The sequence below is a fragment of the Mchenga conophoros genome, linkage group LG2, assembly GCF_057382185.1.
Source record: "Mchenga conophoros isolate Kocher_MC1m ecotype Shallow Benthic linkage group LG2, M_conophoros_male_GT1.1, whole genome shotgun sequence".
In the NCBI taxonomy this organism is placed as follows: Eukaryota; Metazoa; Chordata; class Actinopteri; order Cichliformes; family Cichlidae; genus Mchenga; species Mchenga conophoros.
The window spans coordinates 10,150,862-10,175,048 of NC_140527.1; the positions used below are offsets into that span (position 1 = coordinate 10,150,862).

The following is a 24,187-nucleotide window of genomic DNA, read 5'->3' on the forward strand; positions in this document are numbered from 1 at the left end:
AAAAATCCCTGGAATGGTGCGGCTACGTCTGCAGTCTCTCCGCTTAAATTTAGAGCTTGCTTGTTTGTTAAATGTATTATTTACTGTTTTTAGTTTACTCCATGATGGGGCTGGATATCGGGCGTCCTGCACCACCCATCCGGTCTGGAGCATAGCGAAACCATTTCTGCACTGTTTGAACGAAGGTAAACTCAGAAACTGCCCCCACCTGCTGAGTCAGGCCATCTAAGACAACAAAAAACCCCAAAAACAAACAAACAAAAAAACAGTAAAAAAGAGGGGTTCAATTAGAGTTCAAATATGAATAACCTCTCGCCAAAAGTCTTTAACAGCTAGAAAGCTGGCAAACTACTAAGCTGATCAACATGAAAGGCACAAGGTGGAAATCAGCAAACTGCTGCCTCACTTTGTTCACCTGTGCTCTATATTTCATGGTCCGGTTGGCTGCAGGACCAAACATTTGGCCTTACACCTTATTTCTTTATGTTTTGCTTCCAAGGTGCCAGACTTGTAGGTAACTTTTTACACTGACATGACCTCAGCAATAGTTTCCAGTCTTTCAACTTCCTTGGGCTTTGGCTGCTTTTTTACTCATTTTCAGTCCAGTCCTTCTACCTGACCATTTTCAGAGAACTCTAAGGAGCTTGGGGGAAAAAAGCAACCGGACTTCTTTAACTTTTTTGAAGACGTTTCGCTTCTCATCCCAGAAGCTTTTTCAGTTCACTGAAGCCTCATAAGAAAGTGACACAATGACATTTAGATAATAAAACTCGCCAAAAATGCACCTTAAGAACACTGTCTCTTTAAATACCCTCTTTTGCTTGGTCTGCTCCTTATTTTTTCTCATTTTTTCTTACTTTGGAGGACCAGCAGAGCGAGGGCCGCTAACCTGTGGACATTCATGGAAGGTGACGTTGTGTCTGGAAGGCGGGTCCACATAAGAACTCAGATATAATATTTATATTTTTGTTCTAACCTGTTGAGTCCCTGGCAGCAGCCAATGGCAAGGTTGTGCCAGCCAGCAGGATGCTGCTGAAGGGCGGGGCTGGAGTCTGAAAGTAAGAGCTCGTTTAGACTCTATTCTGTGAACAGGCTTGCTCCCACGAATATGTGAATTCATCTGTAAAAGAGTTTAACTCTAATGCACCTGTTCCTCCTGCTCCCTGCTGCAGGGCGGCCTGTTGGACTACGAATGCCAGTGCGGAGCTAAGAAGATCAAAGAGGAGCTGTTGTTCTTGAACCTGCCAAAGTGAGTAACCTCAAATCGGTCCCCAAAGGCCTCAAACCACCACAGTTCAGTCGGTGTCAGTTTTGTTCATGTCATGTCCTCCTTGCGTCTTCCTTTGAGCCTCTCCTCTTTGTCTCATCTCTTTCAGTGTGCTGATCCTCCAGCTGAAGTGGTTTACGTTCACTCCATCGTTCACCGTGGAGAAGAAGAACAGCCCCATTGTTCTGACACAGCAGCTGGTGATCAGCCAGGACACAGCCTTTACTGAAGAGGTAAGGGAAAAGGCACACCGTTCATTTCAAGTATGGATGGAGCCCATTTCTAAGCTAACGGGTGGTGCCGCTGCCCTCTCCCAGTAAACTGCTCGCTATTTGTTGGTCAGCGTGATCAGTCGTTTGGGCTCCTCAGCTTACAGCGGTGAGTGGGTGCTTTCAGACACATGTGCTGAATGCAGGTCAGCTTTGAAAGTTTATGAGACGTTAATAAGTGCGCCTTCTCCTCTCAGGACATTACGTCTGTGACGGCGTTCACCAGATGAGCGGAAGAGACGACGTCACAGACAGCCGGCTCACGTACGATGACGAGTTGGTCTGCCAGACCACGTGTGAGTCTGTGTGTGAGCAGCGGCAGAGAACAGCTTACCTGCTATTCTATAAAAGACAGGTGACGTCTCCCAGCAAACAGTCAGCATGTCTGTGCAAATATTCAGTGTAACTTGTAGAAAAACCCTCACACTCAGTTTATTTGTGTTTTTCTTTTTCTATTTCTTACTTTCTTTGCCGCACTAGAAAGGCAGCAGAGTCGGGACTCAGATCTGCAGCAACACCTTCATTGTTATTGTTATTATTGTTGTTAGTACTGTTGTTGTTATGATTGATATTGTTACTGTTATGATCAGTTTTATTATTATTATCATTATTAATTTTTTAATACATTTGTTTATCTTTATTATTATTAGTAGTAATGTTGTTGTTTATGTTGTTATTGTTATTATTATTACTGGTATTTTTGACATTATTATTATTATTATTTTGTTGTTATTGTCATTATTAGTAGAAGTAGTATTAGTTATATCATTTTTATATCAGCCTGGAGTGAACAACATGAAAGCATGGATCCATCCTCCCTCACATTCACAATTCAGGCTGCTGGTGTAATCGTGCGGGGGATATTTTCCTGGTACACTTTGGGACCTTTAAATGCTACAGTCTGAGTATTGTTATGACCACAGTGTACCCTCTTCTGATGGCTGAAAGTAAAAGGGGGTCCAGTACCGGTTCCGGTACCAGGCCTACTGACAATTTAACATAATGTAAAATGGTAACATCATAAACATAATGTTACCATTTAACATAATGTAAATGGTAACATTGTAAACATAATGTTACCATTTAACACAATGTAAAATGGTAACATTGTAAACAGAATGTTACCATTTAACACAATGTAAAATGGTAACATTGTAAAAAGAATGTTACCATTTAACACAATGTACAATGGTAACATTGTAAACAGAATGTTACCATTTAACATAATGTGAAATGGTAACATTGTAAACAGAATGTTACCATTTAACATAATGTGAAATGGTAACATTGTAAACAGAATGTTACCATTTAACATAATGTGAAATGGTAACATTGTAAACAGAATGTTACCATTTAACACAATGTGAAATGGTAACATTGTAAACAGAATGTTGCCATTTAACATTATGTTAAATATAACTAACGGATTTACTTTACCAAATTGACCATCCCGGCCTTGCCGTATTGGTCTATTTGATTCACCTTTGTTTTTATTGTTTATTTTATTTTCACTTGCTACACATAGGACAGACATGACTGGGGGAAAGAAAGGGGAGAAAGAAAGAGGGAAAGAAAAACAGCAGGGAAGAGGAATGGTGATAAAGGGCAAAAAACAAAAACCAACAAAACAAACAGACAAAAAATATATATATCAGTCACTTCAACTCAAAGAAGTCCAGACGCTTTTCTTTCCAAGCTCCTTTGACTGACTGTTAGGACAACTTATTTATTGCAAGCATGCAGTACAAGAATAACTCGATGTTTCTGACTTTGCATTACGAATTGTTTACCCACTGACAAACATTTCAAATGAAATGAAATTAAAAAACAATTTGTGGTAACCTGATTTTAATTCAAAAAGAATCATTAACAACACTTCTTGTAATGGTGTCAAAATCAGCCCAACTTTTATTTTCAAATGCAAAAAGTAAAAGAAAATGAGCCAACATACTGGACACATATAATTGTCAATATAATTGTTTATAAACAATTATACTGTCATCATTGTTACAGATATGGAAACTTTATTAACAATTTGTCCAAGTAAAAAAATGCCCTGCTAATTGTTGGGGTTTTCTCTCCTCTAGCCCTTTCCTTTAAGCTCTTCTTTACATCCCCCCACCCCCACCTTTTCTTTTTTCTTAATAATATAACAATAAAAACAATTGGCTGCATTTTAAATGTGTCAGATCAATGTCTTTATTCAAGAATACAAGAAATGGTAATAGCTGCATGTGTGTTTGTGTGTGTGCATAATATGCATACTTTACTTGTTGGATCCAAATCCCACAAGGAATAAAATAAAACAAGAAGACAAATTATCCTTTCAAAAAAACAGAGATTGTGGATGCGTCTGGCTTTCATAACTGGATGCAGGATAATACTTAGGCACTGGAAGTCATCCAGCCCCTGTTCTCTCAGGGAATGGACTGAACAAATGTCTAAGATGGCATCATATGAACGGGTTATGTACAGAATTAAGGGGAGAGAAGACATTTTTGAGCAGGTCTGGGGTCCTTTTTTGGTGTACATCGACAATGTCTCCTAGATATTATGATAAATGTTCTTTTGGGGGGGGGGGGGGGGGGGGGGTTCATGTGTCATTGGTATTTTTGTTGTTGTCTTTTTTTTTTCTTTTTTTTTTTACTTTGAAAGTCAGTAGAGGGAAGAAATTGTCTTAATGTCATCAGTGGTCAAGGTTATGTTTTGTTTTTAGGCACCTGGGTGTTTTGCCCCCATTACTTTTGTTTTTGCTGATGTTTCCCAGGAGGCGGTATATCATTTTGTTTCTCCTGGGTTTTTTGTTTTGTTTTGTTTTGTTTTGTTTTTTTTTGTTTGTTTGTTTGTTTGTTTGTCTGTTTGTCTTAGTTACTGTTAGTCCTTATTTGTTGGTTGTTGTTAAGAAACGGACAGAGAACTGACAGTATGATTATTCCAGTTGTATATTTGTTAACGTTTCTGTCCATTCAAAATATGAATAAAACAAAAACAAAAAAAAAAAACAAGAAGACAAACAAAAACAAAACAAAAATATATTTCTCTCCCTTCCCAGGTCAGGTTCACAAAAGCATTGCAGCTCTTTATTCCTCTTGTACAGCTCCAGAGTCTGTCAGCCAAAAAGAAACTACTGAGGTTCCAACACCCAGTGTTTCTGTAAACACAGATGAAAATGAACAGTCACCCACATCTAAAAGATTTGTAGATTCGAGGGACCGGTATAATACATCTAGTACATCTTTGTTTAAACCTCAGAACACAAAAAGGGAACAAACCATTGTATACAGATTTAAAAGTGCGCAAAGCAACGAACAGTCACCCTCTGAAACAGCTGAGGTTATCACAACCATTGTTTCTGTAAATACACAGGAACAGTCACCCACCTCAAAAAGATTAGTATATTCAAGGGACCAGTGTATCTACTCTGGTCAAAAGAATCCATGCTTCGTACTGATGTCCACAATTCTTTTTTATTCCTCTCACAATCATGGAGCACCGTGAAAACTAGAAACGAGTAAAATAATATCAATAGCACATATGACATCCATCTCAGCCACTTATTTCTTTTCACAAGGTGCACAAGTGCTTAACAAATAACAGCATAATGTTTTTACCGTGTACGCCTTGTAAAACCAGTAGTAGAAAAGTTGTAGGTTCGTGCTCTTGTGGGGGAGACGTATGTTATCCACCACCTCGATAGCTAGCCGAGAGTTCGAGGGTCACTAGAGCCGCCGAGAACGCATGAACTACTTACGGTAGGACGTTTTGCCAAAGTAAGACGTTTTGTCAGAACACCGAGTCCTCAGGAGGATGCAGCCCATGAATTTGGACACGATCTCAGATGCACTTCTGGTGTTGTCATGGCAACCCACACAAACATTTCAGCGTTAGCTACAATGAGGCGGAGCCCTTACTGAAACACTGAGCTCAGGTAGAGTGAAAGACAACATTTTTCCGCATCCAAAACAGCAGCGCTGTTCCTGTGACCTCTAGTAAAGCCTCTACTTGGGAAAAGGGAGTCTTTCATCAAAGCATCCTGCAGAAGTTGAATAAAAATATGCAAATGTTTAAATGATGCAACTTAATGAAGGCTGACAGCAGTTGTACTATTTTACATTGCAGCGAACAGGGGTGACCATTATTTTCAACGTTTTTCCAGCATTTTTCACATTGAAAGTGAAATAATATAAATAATGTCTCAATTAAATTGCGTTAATATTTAAAAATACAAAAACTACAGCTTTGTTCACAAGCCAATAAAAATGTACTTGGGCCAGTGATAAATGAAAATAACACTTATTCAGCACCTGGTTGTTGCGGCTGCATCAGGACACCAGATGTTCAGCCTCCATCCTGTAGGCAGACTTATCCCCGTCTGAGAGGAGTCCAATAATGGTGGTGTCATCTGCAAGCTTAATTAATTTGACAGACTGGTGGTTGGAGGTGCGGCAGTTGGTGTACAGGGAGAAGGGCATAGAAGAAAGAACACAGCCCTGAGGGGAGCTCGTGCTGATGGTCCGGGAGTCCAAGACATTCTTCCCCAGCCTCACTGGTTGCTTCCTGTCCGTCAGGAAGTCAGTGATCCACCGGCAGATGGGATCAGGCACATTCATCTGGGAAAGCAATCCTTGAAGAAGGTCTGAAAGGATGGTGTTGAAGGTAGAGCTGAAGTCCACAAACAGGATCCTAGCATAGATTCTGCAGGACAAAGTGTAGGGCCATGTTGATGGCATCGTCTACAGACCTGTTGGCTCTGTATGCAAACTGCAGGGGGTCCAGGAGGGGGGCCGTGAGGGTCTTAAGATAGGAGAGAACCAGGCGCTCAAAAGACTTCCTGACCAGATGTCAGAGCCACAGGTCTGTAGTCTTTTCGTCCAGTGATCTTTGGCTTCTTGAAAGCTATATATGATATAAAAATTATATAAAAACTGTTAATCAGCAAAAGAAATGATATCATAGTTCTTATAAAGAAAGCCTCTATCAATCAAACACCAGCAGTGTAGCAATGTTGTTCACTTACACTGTATATAAAACACTGATTTTGGCTACATCCAGTTTTTACTGTATTATAAACATTTTTTACCATGAAGAGTAAAGTGTTTGGCATTTTTGTCATTGTTATTGAGCTCAGAGATCAGGCCCAGCCCAGTATCTACCTGGTTATGAGCAAGGAGCTGGAGGTGATAACTCAACAATAACCAGGCCATGCATGCATGGATGGATGCATGGATGGATCAGTTTGTAGGCTGTGTGTGGTCAGCAGCAGGCTGCTGGGTGTGGACCAAGAGGGAAAGCCCAGCATGTGAAACCCATCAGCAGAAGGCCAGAATAAAGGTGCACAGACAAACGCAGCCCAGACACTCAGGCAGGACGAGTAAAATAAATGGCAGCAAACACAGTATGATGTGGTAAAATGTGCTTTCTTTCACAAACAGATAGCACAAACAAGAATCACAAGAATCTCCTTTGTGGTTCTTGTTTTTCTTTTGAGTACATTAATAAAAAGTTGAAATAAAGTGGCAATAAAATTCATGCACTGAAGACCACACGAAACCCTAATTCACCCTACTACCTGTTGCCTTCACATTCCATTTGCATCCCTTGTCCACAGAATCAAAAATGACCCTTCTTCGCTAAAGATCGAACATAAAGCAATTGCATTTTAAATGGAAGCCCATTTTGCATTAAGAAACACTATCAGCAATCAGAAATTGTGTATATCAGAGTTCTCTGTTTTTACTGTCCTGAAAACTGCATTAATTCAGTGGATGCGGTTAGGTTCAAAACAACGTAATATAAGAGGGCAACCAATTCAATCTAAGAGGGATCCAATTTTTATCCATTCATGTACCAGCTACTGGCTTTTTGCTGTTATGTTCTCATATCGCGTGAGAGTTTATTTGCCAGGTGTCAGAAGTCTAATAATGAATAAAGTTCAGGATATGCTTAAAAACTCACCTCAGTATAGCCGTCATCAGAAGGAAGTGCGCTTCACTGACTCATCAACTTGTCTCAGGCTTTCCACAAAGTTTCACAGTTGACCTTAAAGTAAGATGCTGCAAGCTTACCTTGCAGTGTATTACTTTTTAAGGTCTAAAGACCTTAAAGTGCGCTATAGATTGAAGTGATTTGAACTGACAACAGGGCTAATTCAGCACTTCAAGTTAACATCAATAAAAGTTTTTAAATTTATTCTGATTTCCGTTTGTTTTCATTGCCTGTGCTATCTGTTATTTAGTTCAAATTGTGGGTAGATAATGCTGTGCTGTCATGTGACCTGTTCTCTCATGTGTGCCTTTCTCTTGTTTTGTATGTATTTCTCGTTTGTTATTTATTCCTATTTTATTCCTGCAATTGGTATGGAATTCATTTTTTTAAAAAATTGATCAGTGTTTTGAAATTAGATGTGATGAACATGTGACCTTAATTTACAAAATCAACATCATGTTGGATTCAATGAGACATGAAACTAGTGCATGAAACAGGTCTCAGTAAATGTTCTCATAGACTGCAATACACTGCCCCCTGCTGGTCATTATAAAGTCTGCAGATGTCATTTGACATGAATGTCATATTTGTGAAACAAAATAAAGGACTCTGTAAAATAAATGAAAATCAAATATTTATATACAGAATATTTATGTACAAATGCTGAAAAAGACATTTGAACAAGATGCACACCCAGTAAAATTTAAAAAAAAAAGAAAAGTCAGTTTTATCATGTGACTATCATGCTGTCATTTCCGCACAATGCACTTTACACCAGATCAAAATAAAACACTGTGAGGTCGTTCTAACCGGAAGCCCAGAGAGCTTCGACAATGCAGCACAATGCCCTGAAGCATCAGCATCAAAATATACTTCAAGTACCAAAAAGTACTCATTGTGCAGAATGCCCTATTTTTGAATAGCTGGACATTTAATTACTTTATCACCAGCTGTGACTACAGCTGATAATCAACCATGTTTCATAGGGATGCGACTACATTTAGAAATGTCACGCATTTTTAGGTATAAAGCAAAAGATGCAATGAAATAAATAAGCTATCACATATTAATCCAAATGAATTCACTGAAATACATCTGCACATTTCTGCAGCCTGACTTATTACACACGTGAACACAGTACACATTTGTTTACTGCAAGCTTGTTTCAGAGATGTGATGCAGTTAAATCTGTATGCGTCTGTTTCCTTGTAGTGTTAGTAGAGATGGTGAACCTGACACAATCCTGTGTTTGGTGTGAAGGAAACCAGTTAACAGCCGGTTTAGTAAAATTCTCTTGAACTCATGGAAAACTCATCGTCGTCTCGAAGTGAGCAGCTGAAGCGTCCCGTGTGATCAGAGGTCCTCGTCGTCCTCGCTCACCATGACGTCGAGCTCTTTGTCTTTCCGTACGACGCTCTCGGTGATGAACTCCTTGTGCTGCTCCTCCAGCTCACGCAGCTCCGCCTGCAGGCGCTCCAGGTGGAGCACTCGCCGGTTCCTCAGCAGCCGGCTGGGGAATGGGTTCATGTCGTTGAAGGCGATGCTGGTCAGCTTCCTGCATGGACACACGCAGGTGGAAAGGACTCGATCACCAACACAGAGGAACTGGAAACTGATCAGCTTGAGTGTTTCTGTTTTATGCTGCTTGATACTTCAGGTACTGCAGTTTGAGCAGGAAATACTGGACTGACTGGACCACATGTATCCGAGAGCTGCAGATACTTAAAAATCTTTAAATCGTTGTTACTGTGATCAGGGAAATTTAAACTTCTCACAAAATTTCAGTAAAAAGGGTTTGAAGCTCAAAGATTCAACAGCTACATCCGCTACACTTCTGAGAGTGTAACAGCTCGTAGATTAAGGCGGGTGGAGGCGAGTGCGTACCTGGCATTGGAGACGGTCTTTGTGAAGAAGCGTAGGTACTGGTAGATCTCCACGCTGTCGTGAATCTTCAGGATGTCGTCCTCTTTGTATTTGAACAGAGCCAGAGTGTATCTGAAGATCACCTGCAGCACAGACACGCATTTCATAACAGGACACTCACGCCACACAATTAATTGGAAACTTTGAGGAGGTGAGTCATAAAATTACTCTTTCAGTTGTGGTGCAGTTGGGCCCTTTACTCATTACAGCTCTGATCGATTTCCAATAAGCCACTTGGTTCCTCAGTTGCCAGATAATATTAACTTACTTGGTAGTTGAGCTTTAAGTTTAAATTAAACTTTTGGGTTAGATCTACGTGGCTGAAGCTGTTGTCAGCATTTATCCCTGTGTGGTATATATTTCTGTGTCTGAACTGTGATTTTATTTCCTGAGACAAACGATGTAAAAGCTGTGCTGCATTTGTCACATTGCAGAAACAAGCCCAAAGCCATTGTCCCGCTCATCGTCTGGATTTACGCTGCTTGTGGTAGACTGTGAGGTCGTTACTAGAATGATCTGCTTTCCCACTCCTATTTCATGTCACATGACAGTTCCCCATGCTTAGTAAACAATGTCTTATTACTCCTAAAATGTAAATAAAGACATCTAAAGGTCAAAACAAAATCATTTTTGTTTCCATGGACACTACTGTGGTGCATTCAAGTGTTGTCTGCATTTCTGTCATGGTGTGTTCGGGTGTATGGTACCTTGGTACCCTCATACAGGAAGGCGTCCCACAGAGGCATCAGGATGTCGCTGGGCAGACTCTCCACAAAAACCACCAGGAACCAGTTGAAGGTGACCAGAGAGACGTCAATGTTGTGATCCTCAAAGTGAGATGCCAGGCGAGGAAGCTTCTCCGCCATGAAGTCCTTCAGCACGCGCTGGTCCGCCTGAGCACAAAGACTCACAGAGATCAGCCTCACTGATCACTAAAACAGATCACAGCAGGCAAGCAGGTGAGTGTGTCTGCTGACCTGAGAGGCCACCAGATTCTTGGTGTAGTAGTCCTGAGGCATGATGGCTTCCACCACTGCCACCAGACACCAGAAGGCGTCTTCGTCACTTTGGAGGACCAGCAGAGCGAGGGCCGCTAACCTGTGGACATTGATGGAAGGTGAGGTTCTGCCTGGAAGGCGGGTCCACATAAGAACTCAGATATAAAATTTATACTTTTGTTCTGACCTGTTGAGTACCTGGCAGTAGCCAATGGCAAGGTTATGCCCGGAGAAGGCCAGAAGGATGCGGCGGAGCTGCTGGAGGGCGGGGCTGGGCGGCGAGGAGAAGTGCTGATTGGTCGTCAGGGTTCGGTGAAGGTCCAGCTGGACCTGCCTGGAGGCAGGATTAGGAGCTGTCCGACTCTTCTCACACAGCTGGAAACAGAACAGGATTACTGAGTGCTCGCCAGCATTCCCAACAGGAAGGAGGAGGAGCCACCTGTGCTCAGGTGCGGATAAAGCACTCTGTTGGCAGAGGTATGAAAATGCGCAGTAAAATCTAACGTGCATAGCTAACTTCATCAACGACATTTTGGGAGGAATAATCACACATCAGCCTTCGGCCATTTTTTGATGAACGCATACGCCCCCTAGAGCGCGCTAACTTTATTAACAGCCACACAAATGTAAAGCACACATCAAACATAAATAAACCATTTGACTGTCTCCATAATTGAGAGCATTTTCTCTTCTTATTTCAACACCCCCACTTGCTCTCATATTATGATGCTCTTAAGTAAACAAAAAAAACAACAAACAAAAGGTTTCTTCCTCAGTACTGTATACATGTTCGTATACCATGTTAATGCCCAAACATAAACTTCTCAAACTTGAACAGCTTAACTTTTGTTGCAGGCTTTGTCATTACATCTGCAACCATCTCTTCTGTTGAACAATAATCCAGAGTTATTTTTCCTGCACTCACAGTTGATCTCACAAAGTTGTACTTTATGTCAACATGTTTACATCTCTGTCTCGTCACAGGATTCTTCGCCAACGCAATTGCACCCTGATTATCTTCATGAACTTTTGGCGGTGCATATTTTTGTCCATCAATACCTTGTAACAGTTGCATTAGGTACAAAACTTCTTGTAGGGTCGCAGCTAAAGCCATGTACTCCGCTTCACAGGTAGATAATGCAACAGTAGGTTGTCTTTTGGTTTTCCATGAGATTAAAGGACCATCTACAGACAAGCTTATGCAATAACCAGTTGTACTCCGTCTGTCTGTTACATCAGCTGCCCAATCAGCATCGCTGTATGCCCACAACCTCAGTTCTTTGTTGTCACATTTCCTGTAACACAGTTCTTTCTCGGTTGTCCCTTTCAGATACCTCAGTACTAGAGCAGGGCGATATGGCCAAAAATATTTATCACGATATATATTTGAAAATTTGCGATAACGATATAACTGACGATATAATTGATGCGAGACAAAATACAACTCCACAACATTACTAGCGCAAAAAGAAAACCTTCCATTTATTTTCACTTAAATAAGAAGCTGGTTTTTATGTACATTAAAGCTTTATAAAAATGTAACAGTGCAAATGCAAATTCCTTGCTGAAAGTTTAACCAAAAGGCATTTCCAGTAGAAATGGGCTGACATATCCTGAGCATAACCATATATAATATCCACTGAAGTTAAAAAGAGGTGCTTTGCAAAATTAAACTGCAGTATGCAATACGTATTTTTCGGACCATAAGGTGCACGGGATTATAAGGCACATCAAGCGAAACAAAGCAGTCAGATAAATCAAACTTTATTAAACTCATTCTTCTTGCTTCCTCCACTTCTGTACCATTGATTCATTAATGTTGAATTCTCTGGCAGCTGCTCTATTCCCATGTTGTTGCAGTATATTAATGACTAACCTCGTATTGTGGATGGATTATCTCAGTTGTTCTCCTGACTGAAGTTTGGTCCGTTTACAGCATCCTGCCATGCGATTGCATTTGTCTCTAACCATGAAGAACCTTCACGTTAACTTTTATAAGTGGAAAAGTGTTAGTGTTCGTCCTCCAGCTTCCCTGTTTATGTTATGCTAACATAGCTGTGTCGCTAGCGATTACGTAGCACATCATTATATACCAGCTAGCCCAACTTCAGTAACCCTACAAACGTCACTGCTGTTTAGTTTCCTGTCTTCATTTATGTTGGAAGTGATAGCAGAGCTGTACGTTTGATTTTTTTCAGAAATCTCTCAGTCAGAACATGCAATATCATGCTTAGGTAACTAGCGAGCTAACTTCCGCTAGCTTCCCGCTAACTTCTAACTCTGTTAAATGTAATAAATTTTGTTTTAATGGATGCCTGGAAGTTAAACTTCATAGTTACACCTGGTAAAGCAGCAATGCTGATCGTTTTATTAAAGATGAAAGAATTTAGACAGTTTTTAACGCTCAGTGATGCTGCAGTGTTCGTTTGAACTGAAGCATAAGAAGTTTAGGACCCAGATTACTCCCAGATTTAAGAGCATCTTAGTCCGACAAATACGACAATAACGACGGCCGCTTGCATGTTCTGCAAAAAAATGTGCTTTGTCGTGTATCTGACGGACAAACACCAAACCAGTTCCACATCACTGAAGTTGCACCATTTTTACAAACCAATTCTGGTTCATCTGTTTCACTCAACAATCGGCCATGTGCGTATGAAAACAAAGGCACTGCGCATGCGCGTTTTACTCATATTCTATCGCGATATTTCATTTTCCTATTGTTGCCTAACATTATACCGGTATTACCGTGAACGGTATAATATGGCCCAGCCCTACTCAGTACATGTTTTACTGTAGTCCATTTGTCTTCAGTTGGCTCAGTAAAGTACTGTGAAAGTTTACTGACTATAAAACTCAAGTCCGGTCTTGTGCATGTAGCCAAATAGATCAGACTACCAACTGCCTCTCTGTACCTTTTGACATCACTCATCTTTTCTGCATCATCAGCATAGTTCCGTTTTTGCTCACAAGGTGTCTGTCTTTCTTTACAATCCTGCATGTTGAATCTTTCAAGTATTTTTTCCACATATTGTTTTTGTGACATTTTTACACAGTTATCACTCTGGTCAAAATCTATACCAATGAAATGTCTCAGTTTACCCAAATCCTTCATTTTGAATTTTGCTGCAAGCATTTTCTTCACAACAGTTAGTTCACTTTCATCACTAGCAGCAATGATCAGGTCATCTACCCATACAATCAGAATCACCTTCTTATTTTCTGTCATTTTTGTGTAAACACAATGGTCAGCGGGGTTTTGCACAAAGTCGTTCTCACTCAGATATTCATGCAACAACTTGTTCCAATTCCGGCCTGATTGTTTTAGCCCATATAGCGACTTTTTCAACTTGCACACCAGTTTTTCATTTGTGTCGGATTTTACCTCATAACCCTCAGGTTGTTCCATGAATACCTCACAATCTATTGGTGCATGAAGATAGGCAGCTTTAACATCCATCTGGTGTAAAAGCATGTTTTCTTGTGCTGCCTTTTGCATCAACACTCTGATACTAGTCAGGTTAGCAGTAGGGGAAAATGTTTCTTCATAATCCACACCTATCCTCTGACTATATCCTTTAGCAACATAACGTGCCTTGTACTTCTCAGATCCATCAACATTGTTTTTGACTGCGTACACCCATCTACCCCCCACTGTCTTCTTACCCTCAGGCAAAGTGGTTAAGGTAAATGTGTCATTTTCTCTTAGTGATTGCATCTCTTCATCCATTGCACTGACCCATTTCTCTGAGTTAGATGAAGTTATTGCTTCCTTGAATGTTTGGGGAATGTTACACATTGCTCTGTAACAATAATCCATGTTTGTAAGTACTTGATCACAATCCTCCTTATCAGTAACATATTCACTTAAATACCCAGGCCTCTTTCTCACTCTGGAAGGATACCTTGCAGCCTCGCAGTCGAGTTCATTCTCCTGTGACTGGCTGCTCATCTCAGACATGCTTACTGGGATCTGTTCCTGAGTATCTGTGTGTTCTGTACTCACATCAGTCTGTTCTCTGGTCTTGGTGAACCTGTTTGGTGTCTCAAAGTCACCCTCATCATCTGGCACCTTGTCAGTCTGTGTTTGTCTCTCTACTCTTGTTTTAGTCTCAAACTTCACCAGTCTATGCTTCTGTACTTTCCCACTGCCCGGGTAGTAGACCATATAAGCTGGACTGTTCTTGTCATATCCAACAAAAATTCCTTTCTCACACCTTGAGTCTAGTTTTCTCTTGTTCTGCCTGTAGGCATAACACACTGACCCAAATGTCTGCATCCTGGAAAGGTTTGGCCTTCTTCCTGTCAGCATTAAATATGGTGTCTGTTCTGTGCGTCTGTTAAAACATCTATTCCTCACTACAGCTGCTGTTTGCACTGCGTAAGTCCACAACTCTTTAGGTAACTGTTTCTCTATTAACATACACCTGGCCATATCAAAAAGAGTACGCCAATTGCGTTCTGCAGTACCATTTTGGTGTGGTGAGTATGGTGCTGAGGTCTCATGCCTGATTCCATTTTTGCTAAGGAGTGCCTGATACTCATTTCCCATAAACTCTGTTCCATTGTCAGACCTGATACATTTAACTTGCCCATACAGGGCTGTATCAGCCAAAAACTTCTGTGTTGCTTTTGCTGTGTCACTCTTATTTTTCAGAAAATACACAAACACTGCACTGGAATAGTCATCAGTGAATGATAGTGCAAATCTATATCCATCTCTGGACTCTGAGTCTACTGGACCAGCTAGATCTGTGTGTACCAGCTCTAAGGCGGTTTTGACTCGTGCATCAGGGTCCCTGTTTCTAGTTTGAACAAACTTTCCCTGTGTGCACACTTCACAATGCAAGACAGATTTGTCTGTTTTTCCTTTGATTGCCATACCATCAACAACCCCCTGTAATTTCTGAATGTCATCATAATTACAGTGACCAAGAATTTCATGCCATGTTTGCATGTCATAGCAACCCTTACACTAGAACAACATGAAAGCATGGATCCATCCTCCCTCACATTCACAATTCAGGCTGCTGGTGTAATCGTGCGGGGGATATTTTCCTGGTACACTTTGGGACCTTTAAATGCTACAGTCTGAGTATTGTTATGACCACAGTGTACCCTCTTCTGATGGCTGAAAGTAAAAGGGGGTCCAGTACCGGTTCCGGTACCAGGCCTACTGACAATTTAACATAATGTAAAATGGTAACATCGTAAACATAATGTTACAATTTAACATAATGTAAATGGTAACATTGTAAACATAATGTTACCATTTAACATAATGTAAAATGGTAACATTGTAAACAGAATATTACCATTTAACACAATGTGAAATGGTAACATTGTAAACAGAATGTTACCATTTAACACAATGTGAAATGGTAACATTGTAAACAGAATGTTACCATTTAACATAATGTTAAATGGTAACATTGTAAACAGAATGTTACCATTTAACACAATGTAAAATGGTAACATTGTAAAAAGAATGTTACCATTTAACACAATGTAAAATGGTAACATTGTAAACAGAATGTTACCATTTAACACAATGTGAAATGGTAACATTGTAAACAGAATGTTACCATTTAACACAAGGTAAAATGGTAACATTGTAAACAGAATGTTACCATTTAACATAATGTAAAATGGTAACATTGTAAACAGAATGTTACCATTTAACACAATGTAAAATGGTAACATTGTAAACAGAATGTTACCATTTAACACAATGTAAAATGGTAACATTGTAAACAGAATGTTACCATTTAACACAATGTAAAATGGTAACATTGTAAACAGAATGTTACCATTTAACATAATGTAAAATGGTAACATTGTAAACAGAATGTTACCATTTAACACAATGTAAAATGGTAACATTGTAAACAGAATGTTGCCATTTAACATTATGTTAAATATAACTAACGGATTTACTTTACCAAATGGACCATCCCGGCCTTGCCGTATTGGTCTATTTGATTCACCTTTGTTTTTATTATTTATTTTATTTTCACTTGCTACACATAGGACAGACATGACTGGGGGAAAGAAAGGGGAGAAAGAAAGAGGGAAAGAAAAACAGCAGGGAAGAGGAATGGTGATAAAGGGCAAAAAACAAAAACCAACAAAACAACCAGACAGAAAATATATATATCAGTCACTTCAACTCAAAGAAGTCCAGACGCTTTTCTTTCCAAGCTCCTTTGACTGACTGTTAGGACAACTTATTTATTGCAAGCATGCAGTACAAGAATAACTCGATGTTTCTGACTTTGCATTACGAATTGTTTACCCACTGACAAACATTTCAAATGAAATGAAATTAAAAAACAATTTGTGGTAACCTGATTTTAATTCAAAAAGAATCATTAACAACACTTCTTGTAATGGTGTCAAAATCAGCCCAACTTTTATTTTCAAATGCAAAAAGTAAAAGAAAATGAGCCAACATACTGGACACATATAATTGTCAATATAATTGTTTATAAACAATTATACTGTCATCATTGTTACAGATATGGAAACTTTATTAACAATTTGTCCAAGTAAAAAAATGCCCTGCTAATTGTTGGGGTTTTCTCTCCTCTAGCCCTTTCCTTTAAGCTCTTCTTTACATCCCCCCACCCCCACCTTTTCTTTTTTCTTAATAATATAACAATAAAAACAATTGGCTGCATTTTAAATGTGTCAGATCAATGTCTTTATTCAAGAATACAAGAAATGGTAATAGCTGCATGTGTGTTTGTGTGTGTGCATAATATGCATACTTTACTTGTTGGATCCAAATCCCACAAGGAATCAAATAAAACAAGAAGACAAACAAAAACAAAACAAAAATATATTTCTCTCCCTTCCCAGGTCAGGTTCACAAAAGCATTGCAGCTCTTTATTCCTCTTGTACAGCTCCAGAGTCTGTCAGCCAAAAAGAAACTACTGAGGTTCCAACACCCAGTGTTTCTGTAAACACAGATGAAAATGAACAGTCATCCACATCTAAAAGATTTGTAGATTCGAGGGACCGGTATAATACATCTAGTACATCTTTGTTTAAACCTCAGAACACAAAAAGGGAACAAACCATTGTATACAGATTTAAAAGTGCGCAAAGCAACGAACAGTCACCCTCTGAAACAGCTGAGGTTATCACAACCATTGTTTCTGTAAATACACAGGAACAGTCACCCACCTCAAAAAGATTAGTATATTCAAGGGACCAGTGTATCTACTCTGGTCAAAAGAATCCATGCTTCGTACTGATGTCCACAATTCTTTTTTATTCCTCTCACAATCATGGAGCACCGTGAAAACTAGAAACGAGTAAAATAATATCAATAGCACATATGACATCCATCTCAGCCACTTATTTCTTTTCACAAGATGCACAAGTGCTTAACAAATAACAGCATAATGTTTTTACCGTGTACGCCTTGTAAAAACAGTAGTAGAAAAGTTGTAGATTCGTGCTCTTGTGGGGGAGACGTATGTTATCCACCACCTCGATAGCTAGCCGAGAGTTCGAGGGTCACTAGAGCCGCCGAGAACGCATGAACTACTTACGGTAGGACGTTTTGCCAAAGTAAGACGTTTTGTCAGAACACCGAGTCCTCAGGAGGATGCAGCCCATGAATTTGGACACGATCTCAGATGCACTTCTGGTGTTGTCATGGCAACCCACACAAACATTTCAGCGTCAGCTACAATGAGGCGGAGCCCTTACTGGGACACTGAGCTCAGGTAGAGTGAAAGACAACATTTTTCCGCATCCAAAACAGCAGCGCTGTTCCTGTGACCTCTAGTAAAGCCTCTACTTGGGAAAAGGGAGTCTTTCATCAAAGCATCCTGCAGAAGTTGAATAAAAATATGCAAATGTTTAAATGATGCAACTTAATGAAGGCTGACAGCAGTTGTACTATTTTACATTGCAGCGAACAGGGGTGACCATTATTTTCAACGTTTTTACAGCATTTTTCACATTGAAAGTGAAATAATATAAATAATGTCTCAATTAAATTGCGTTAATATTTAAAAATACAAAAACTACAGCTTTGTTCACAAGCCAATAAAAATGTACTTGGGCCAGTGGTAAATGAAAATAACACTTATTCAGCACCTGGTTGTTGCGGCTGCATCAGGACACCAGATGTTCAGACTTATCCCCGTCTGAGAGGAGTCCAATAATGGTGGTGTCATCTGCAAGCTTAATTAATTTGACAGACTGGTGGTTGGAGGTGCGGCAGTTGGTGTACAGGGAGAAGGGCATAGAAGAAAGAACACAGCCCTGAGGGGAGCTCGTGCTGATGGTCCGGGAGTCCAAGACATTCTTCCCCAGCCTCACTGGTTGCTTCCTGTCCGTCAGGAAGTCAGTGATCCACCGGCAGATGGGATCAGGCACATTCATCTGGGAAAGCAATCCTTGAAGAAGGTCTGAAAGGATGGTGTTGAAGGTAGAGCTGAAGTCCACAAACAGGATCCTAGCATAGATTCTGCAGGACAAAGTGTAGGGCCATGTTGATGGCATCGTCTACAGACCTGTTGGCTCTGTATGCAAACTGCAGGGGGTCCAGGAGGGGGGCCGTGAGGGTCTTAAGATAGGAGAGAACCAGGCGCTCAAAAGACTTCCTGACCAGATGTCAGAGCCACAGGTCTGTAGTCTTTTCGTCCAGTGATCTTTGGCTTCTTGAAAGCTATATATGATATAAAAATGATATAAAAACTGTTAATCAGCAAAAGAAATGATATCATAGTTCTTATAAAGAAAGCCTCTATCAATCAAACACCAGCAGTGTAGCAATGTTGTTCACTTACACTGTATATAAAACACTGATTTTGGCTACATCCAGTTTTTACTGTATTATAAACATTTTTTACCATGAAGAGTAAAGTGTTTGGCATTTTTGTCATTGTTATTGAGCTCAGAGATCAGGCCCAGCCCAGTATCTACCTGGTTATGAGCAAGGAGCTGGAGGTGATAACTCAACAATAACCAGGCCATGCATGCATGGATGGATGCATGGATGGATCAGTTTGTAGGCTGTGTGTGGTCAGCAGCAGGCTGCTGGGTGTGGACCAAGAGGGAAAGCCCAGCATGTGAAACCCATCAGCAGAAGGCCAGAACAAAGGTGCACAGACAAACGCAGCCCAGACACTCAGGCAGGACGAGTAAAATAAATGGCAGCAAACACAGTATGATGTGGTAAAATGTGCTTTCTTTCACAAACAGATAGCACAAACAAGAATCACAAGAATCTCCTTTGTGGTTCTTGTTTTTCTTTTGAGTATATTAATAAAAAGTTGAAATAAAGTGGCAATAAAATTCATGCACTGAAGACCACACGAAACCCTAATTCACCCTACTACCTGTTGCCTTCACATTCCATTTGCATCCCATTTTTATCCATTCATGTACCAGCTACTGGCTTTTTGCTGTTATGTTCTCATATCGCGTGAGAGTTTATTTGCCAGGTGTCAGAAGTCTAATAATAAAGCTCCGGCACAACGTGGTCGAAGTTACCCGCATATCGGATCGCATCATGTCAGTGAAGATCGACGCCGACCCGACCGTCCTACGGATTATCTCCTGCTATGCACCACAGACCAACTGCCCCGACGAGGAGAAGACAGAATTCTGGCGCGCCCTCGACGACCACCTGCAAACGATTAGCCCTGAGGAACACGTGGCGGTAGGCGGCGACCTAAACGGACATGTAGGCATGGGGAGAGACGGATATCACCGATTCCATGGCGGCCAAGGATTTGGGACCAGAAACGACGAGGGTTGCCGGGTACTGGACTACGCAGAGGCCCACGATCTTGCCGTGACCAACACCTTCTTCAAAAAGAAGCCGGCACACCTCATCACGTACTCCAGCGGCGGCAGAGACACCCAAATCGACTACTGGCTAGTCCGAAGACCCCATCTCAGCCTAGTCACGAACGTAAAAGTCATACCATCAACCAATATTGGCCCTCAACATCGGCTACTTGTGATGGATCTCCGACTCAACCTTGGCCAACGACGACGAAGAACACCAACCACGACGGTGGAGAAGATCAAGTGGTGGCGCCTCCCTGAGGGATCCAATTTTTATCCATTCATGTACCAGCTACTGGCTTTTTGCTGTTATGTTCTCATATCGCATGAGAGTTTATTTGCCAGGTGTCAGAAGTCTAATAATGAATAAAGTTCAGGATATGCTTAAAAACTCACCTCAGTATAGCCGTCATCAGAAGGAAGTGCGCTTCACTGACTCATCAACTTGTCTCAGGCTTTCCACAAAGTTTCACAGTTGACCTTAAAGTAAGATGCTGCAAGCTTACCTTGCAGTGTATTACTTTTTAAGGTCTAAAGACCTTAAAGTGCGCTATAGATTGAAGTGATTTGAACTGACAACAGGGCTAATTCAGCACTTCAAGTTAACATCAATAAAAGTTTTTAAATTTATTCTGATTTCCGTTTGTTTTCATTGCCTGTGCTATCTGTTATTTAGTTCAAATTGTGGGTAGATAATGCTGTGCTGTCATGTGACCTGTTCTCTCATGTGTGCCTTTCTCTTGTTTTGTATGTATTTCTCGTTTGTTATTTATTCCTATTTTATTCCTGCAATTGGTATGGAATTCATTTTTTTTAAAAATTGATCAGTGTTTTGAAATTAGATGTGATGAAGATGTGACCTTAATTTACAAAATCAACATCATGTTGGATTCAATGAGACATGAAACTAGTGCATGAAACAGGTCTCAGTAAATGTTCTCATAGACTGCAATACACTGCCCCCTGCTGGTCATTATAAAGTCTGCAGATGTCATTTGACATGAATGTCATATTTGTGAAACAAAATAAAGGACTCTGTAAAATAAATGAAAATCAAATATTTATATACAGAATATTTATGTACAAATGCTGAAAAAGACATTTGAACAAGATGCACACCCAGTAAAATTAAAAAAAAAAGAAAAGTCAGTTTTATCATGTGACTATCATGCTGCCATTTCTGCACAATGCACTTTACACCAGATCAAAATAAAACACTGTGAGGTCGTTCTAACCGGAAGCCCAGAGAGCTTCGACAATGCAGCACAATGCCCTGAAGCATCAGCATCAAAATATACTTCAAGTACCAAAAAGTACTCATTGTGCAGAATGCCCTATTTTTGAATAGCTGGACATTTAATTACTTTATCACCAGCTGTGACTACAGCTGATAATCAACCATGTTTCATAGGGATGTGACTACATTTAGAAATGTCACGCATTTTTAGGTATAAAGCAAAAGATACAATGAAATAAATAAGCTATCACATATTAATCCAAATGAATTCACTGAAATACATCTGCACATTTCTGCAGCCTGACTTATTACACACGTGAACACAGTACACATTTGTTTACTGCAAGCTTGTTTCAGAGATGTGATGCAGTTAAATCTGTATGCGTCTGTTTCCTTGTAGTGTTAGTAGAGATGGTGAACCTGACACAATCCTGTGTTTGGTGTGAAGGAAACCAGTTAACAGCCGGTTTAGTGAAATTCTCTTGAACTCATGGAAAACTCATCGTCGTCTCGAAGTGAGCAGCTGAAGCGTCCCGTGTGATCAGAGGTCCTCGTCGTCCTCGCTCACCATGACGTCGAGCTCTTTGTCTTTCCGTACGACGCTCTCGGTGATGAACTCCTTGTGCTGCTCCTCCAGCTCACGCAGCTCCGCCTGCAGGCGCTCCAGGTGGAGCACTCGCCGGTTCCTCAGCAGCCGGCTGGGGAATGGGTTCATGTCGTTGAAGGCAATGCTGGTCAGCTTCCTGCATGGACACACGCAGGTGGAAAGGACTCGATCACCAACACAGAGGAACTGGAAACTGATCAGCTTGAGTGTTTCTGTTTTATGCTGCTTGATACTTCAGGTACTGCAGTTTGAGCAGGAAATACTGGACTGACTGGACCACATGTATCCGAGAGCTGCAGATACTTAAAAATCTTTAAATCGTTGTTACTGTGATCAGGGAAATTTAAACTTCTCACAAAATTTCAGTAAAAAGGGTTTGAAGCTCAAAGATTCAACAGCTACATCCGCTACACTTCTGAGAGTGTAACAGCTCGTAGATTAAGGCGGGTGGAGGCGAGTGCGTACCTGGCATTGGAGACGGTCTTTGTGAAGAAGCGTAGGTACTGGTAGATCTCCACGCTGTCGTGAATCTTCAGGATGTCGTCCTCTTTGTATTTGAACAGAGCCAGAGTGTATCTGAAGATCACCTGCAGCACAGACACGCATTTCATAACAGGACACTCACGCCACACAATTAATTGGAAACTTTGAGGAGGTGAGTCATAAAATTACTCTTTCAGTTGTGGTGCAGTTGGGCCCTTTACTCATTACAGCTCTGATCGATTTCCAATAAGCCACTTGGTTCCTCAGTTGCCAGATAATATTAACTTACTTGGTAGTTGAGCTTTAAGTTTAAATTAAACTTTTGGGTTGGATCTACGTGGCTGAAGCTGTTGTCAGCATTTATCCCTGTGTGGTATATATTTCTGTGTCTGAACTGTGATTTTATTTCCTGAGACAAACGATGTAAAAGCTGTGCTGCATTTGTCACATTGCAGAAACAAGCCCAAAGCCATTGTCCCGCTCATCGTCTGGATTTACGCTGCTTGTGGTAGACTGTGAGGTCGTTACTAGAATGATCTGCTTTCCCACTCCTATTTCATGTCACATGACAGTTCCCCATGCTTAGTAAACAATGTCTTATTACTCCTAAAATGTAAATAAAGACATCTAAAGGTGAAAACAAAATCATTTTTGTTTCCATGGACACTACTGTGGTGCATTCAAGTGTTGTCTGCATTTCTGTCATGGTGTGTTCGGGTGTATGGTACCTTGGTACCCTCATACAGGAAGGCGTCCCACAGAGGCATCAGGATGTCGCTGGGCAGACTCTCCACAAAAACCACCAGGAACCAGTTGAAGGTGACCAGAGAGACGTCAATGTTGTGATCCTCAAAGTGAGATGCCAGGCGAGGAAGCTTCTCCGCCATGAAGTCCTTCAGCACGCGCTGGTCCGCCTGAGCACAAAGACTCACAGAGATCAGCCTCACTGATCACTAAAACAGATCACAGCAGGCAAGCAGGTGAGTGTGTCTGCTGACCTGAGAGGCCACCAGATTCTTGGTGTAGTAGTCCTGAGGCATGATGGCTTCCACCACTGCCACCAGACACCAGAAGGCGTCTTCGTCACTTTGGAGGACCAGCAGAGCGAGGGCCGCTAACCTGTGGACATTGATGGAAGGTGAGGTTCTGCCTGGAAGGCGGGTCCACATAAGAACTCAGATATAAAATTTATACTTTTATTCTGACCTGTTGAGTACCTGGCAGTAGCCAATGGCAGGGTTATGCCCGGAGAAGGCCAGAAGGATGCGGTGGAGCTGCTGGAGGGCAGGGCTGAAGGGTGGGGCTGGAGGGCGGGGCTGGACGGCGAGGAGAAGTGCTGATTGGTCGTCAGGGTTCGGTGAAGGTCCAGCTGGACCTGCCTGGAGGCAGGATTAGGAGCTGTCCGACTCTTCTCACACAGCTGGAAACAGAACAGGATTACTGAGTGCTCGCCAGCATTCCCAACAGGAAGGAGGAGGAGCCACCTGTGCTCAGGTGCGGATAAAGCACTCTGTTGGCAGAGGTATGAAAATGCGCAGTAAAATCTAACGTGCATAGCTAACTTCATCAACGACATTTTGGGAGGAATAATCACACATCAGCCT

General features: G+C 41.0%; 2 protein-coding genes across 2 annotated transcripts; both read right to left on the reverse strand.

Annotated features, from left to right (window-relative positions):
- Nucleotides 1–8,874: 8,874 nt before the first annotated feature.
- LOC146581708 (TBC1 domain family member 2A-like) lies at nt 8,875–10,592 on the reverse strand. The gene is made up of 4 exons (XM_085247204.1): nt 10,422–10,592; nt 10,152–10,337; nt 9,406–9,527; nt 8,875–9,076 (listed from the first exon to the last, which is right to left on the reverse strand). Exons 1-4 carry the CDS (start codon nt 10,590–10,592, stop codon nt 8,875–8,877), a joined length of 681 nt encoding a protein of 226 aa, XP_085103330.1.
- An 11,253-nt stretch (nt 10,593–21,845) lies between these two features.
- Nucleotides 21,846–23,752, reverse strand: LOC146581709 (TBC1 domain family member 2A-like). The gene is made up of 4 exons (XM_085285983.1): nt 23,582–23,752; nt 23,312–23,497; nt 22,566–22,687; nt 21,846–22,236 (listed from the first exon to the last, which is right to left on the reverse strand). Exons 1-4 carry the CDS (start codon nt 23,750–23,752, stop codon nt 22,035–22,037), a joined length of 681 nt encoding a protein of 226 aa, XP_085142109.1. The 3' UTR covers nt 21,846–22,034.
- Between the last annotated feature and the right edge of the window lie 435 nt (nt 23,753–24,187).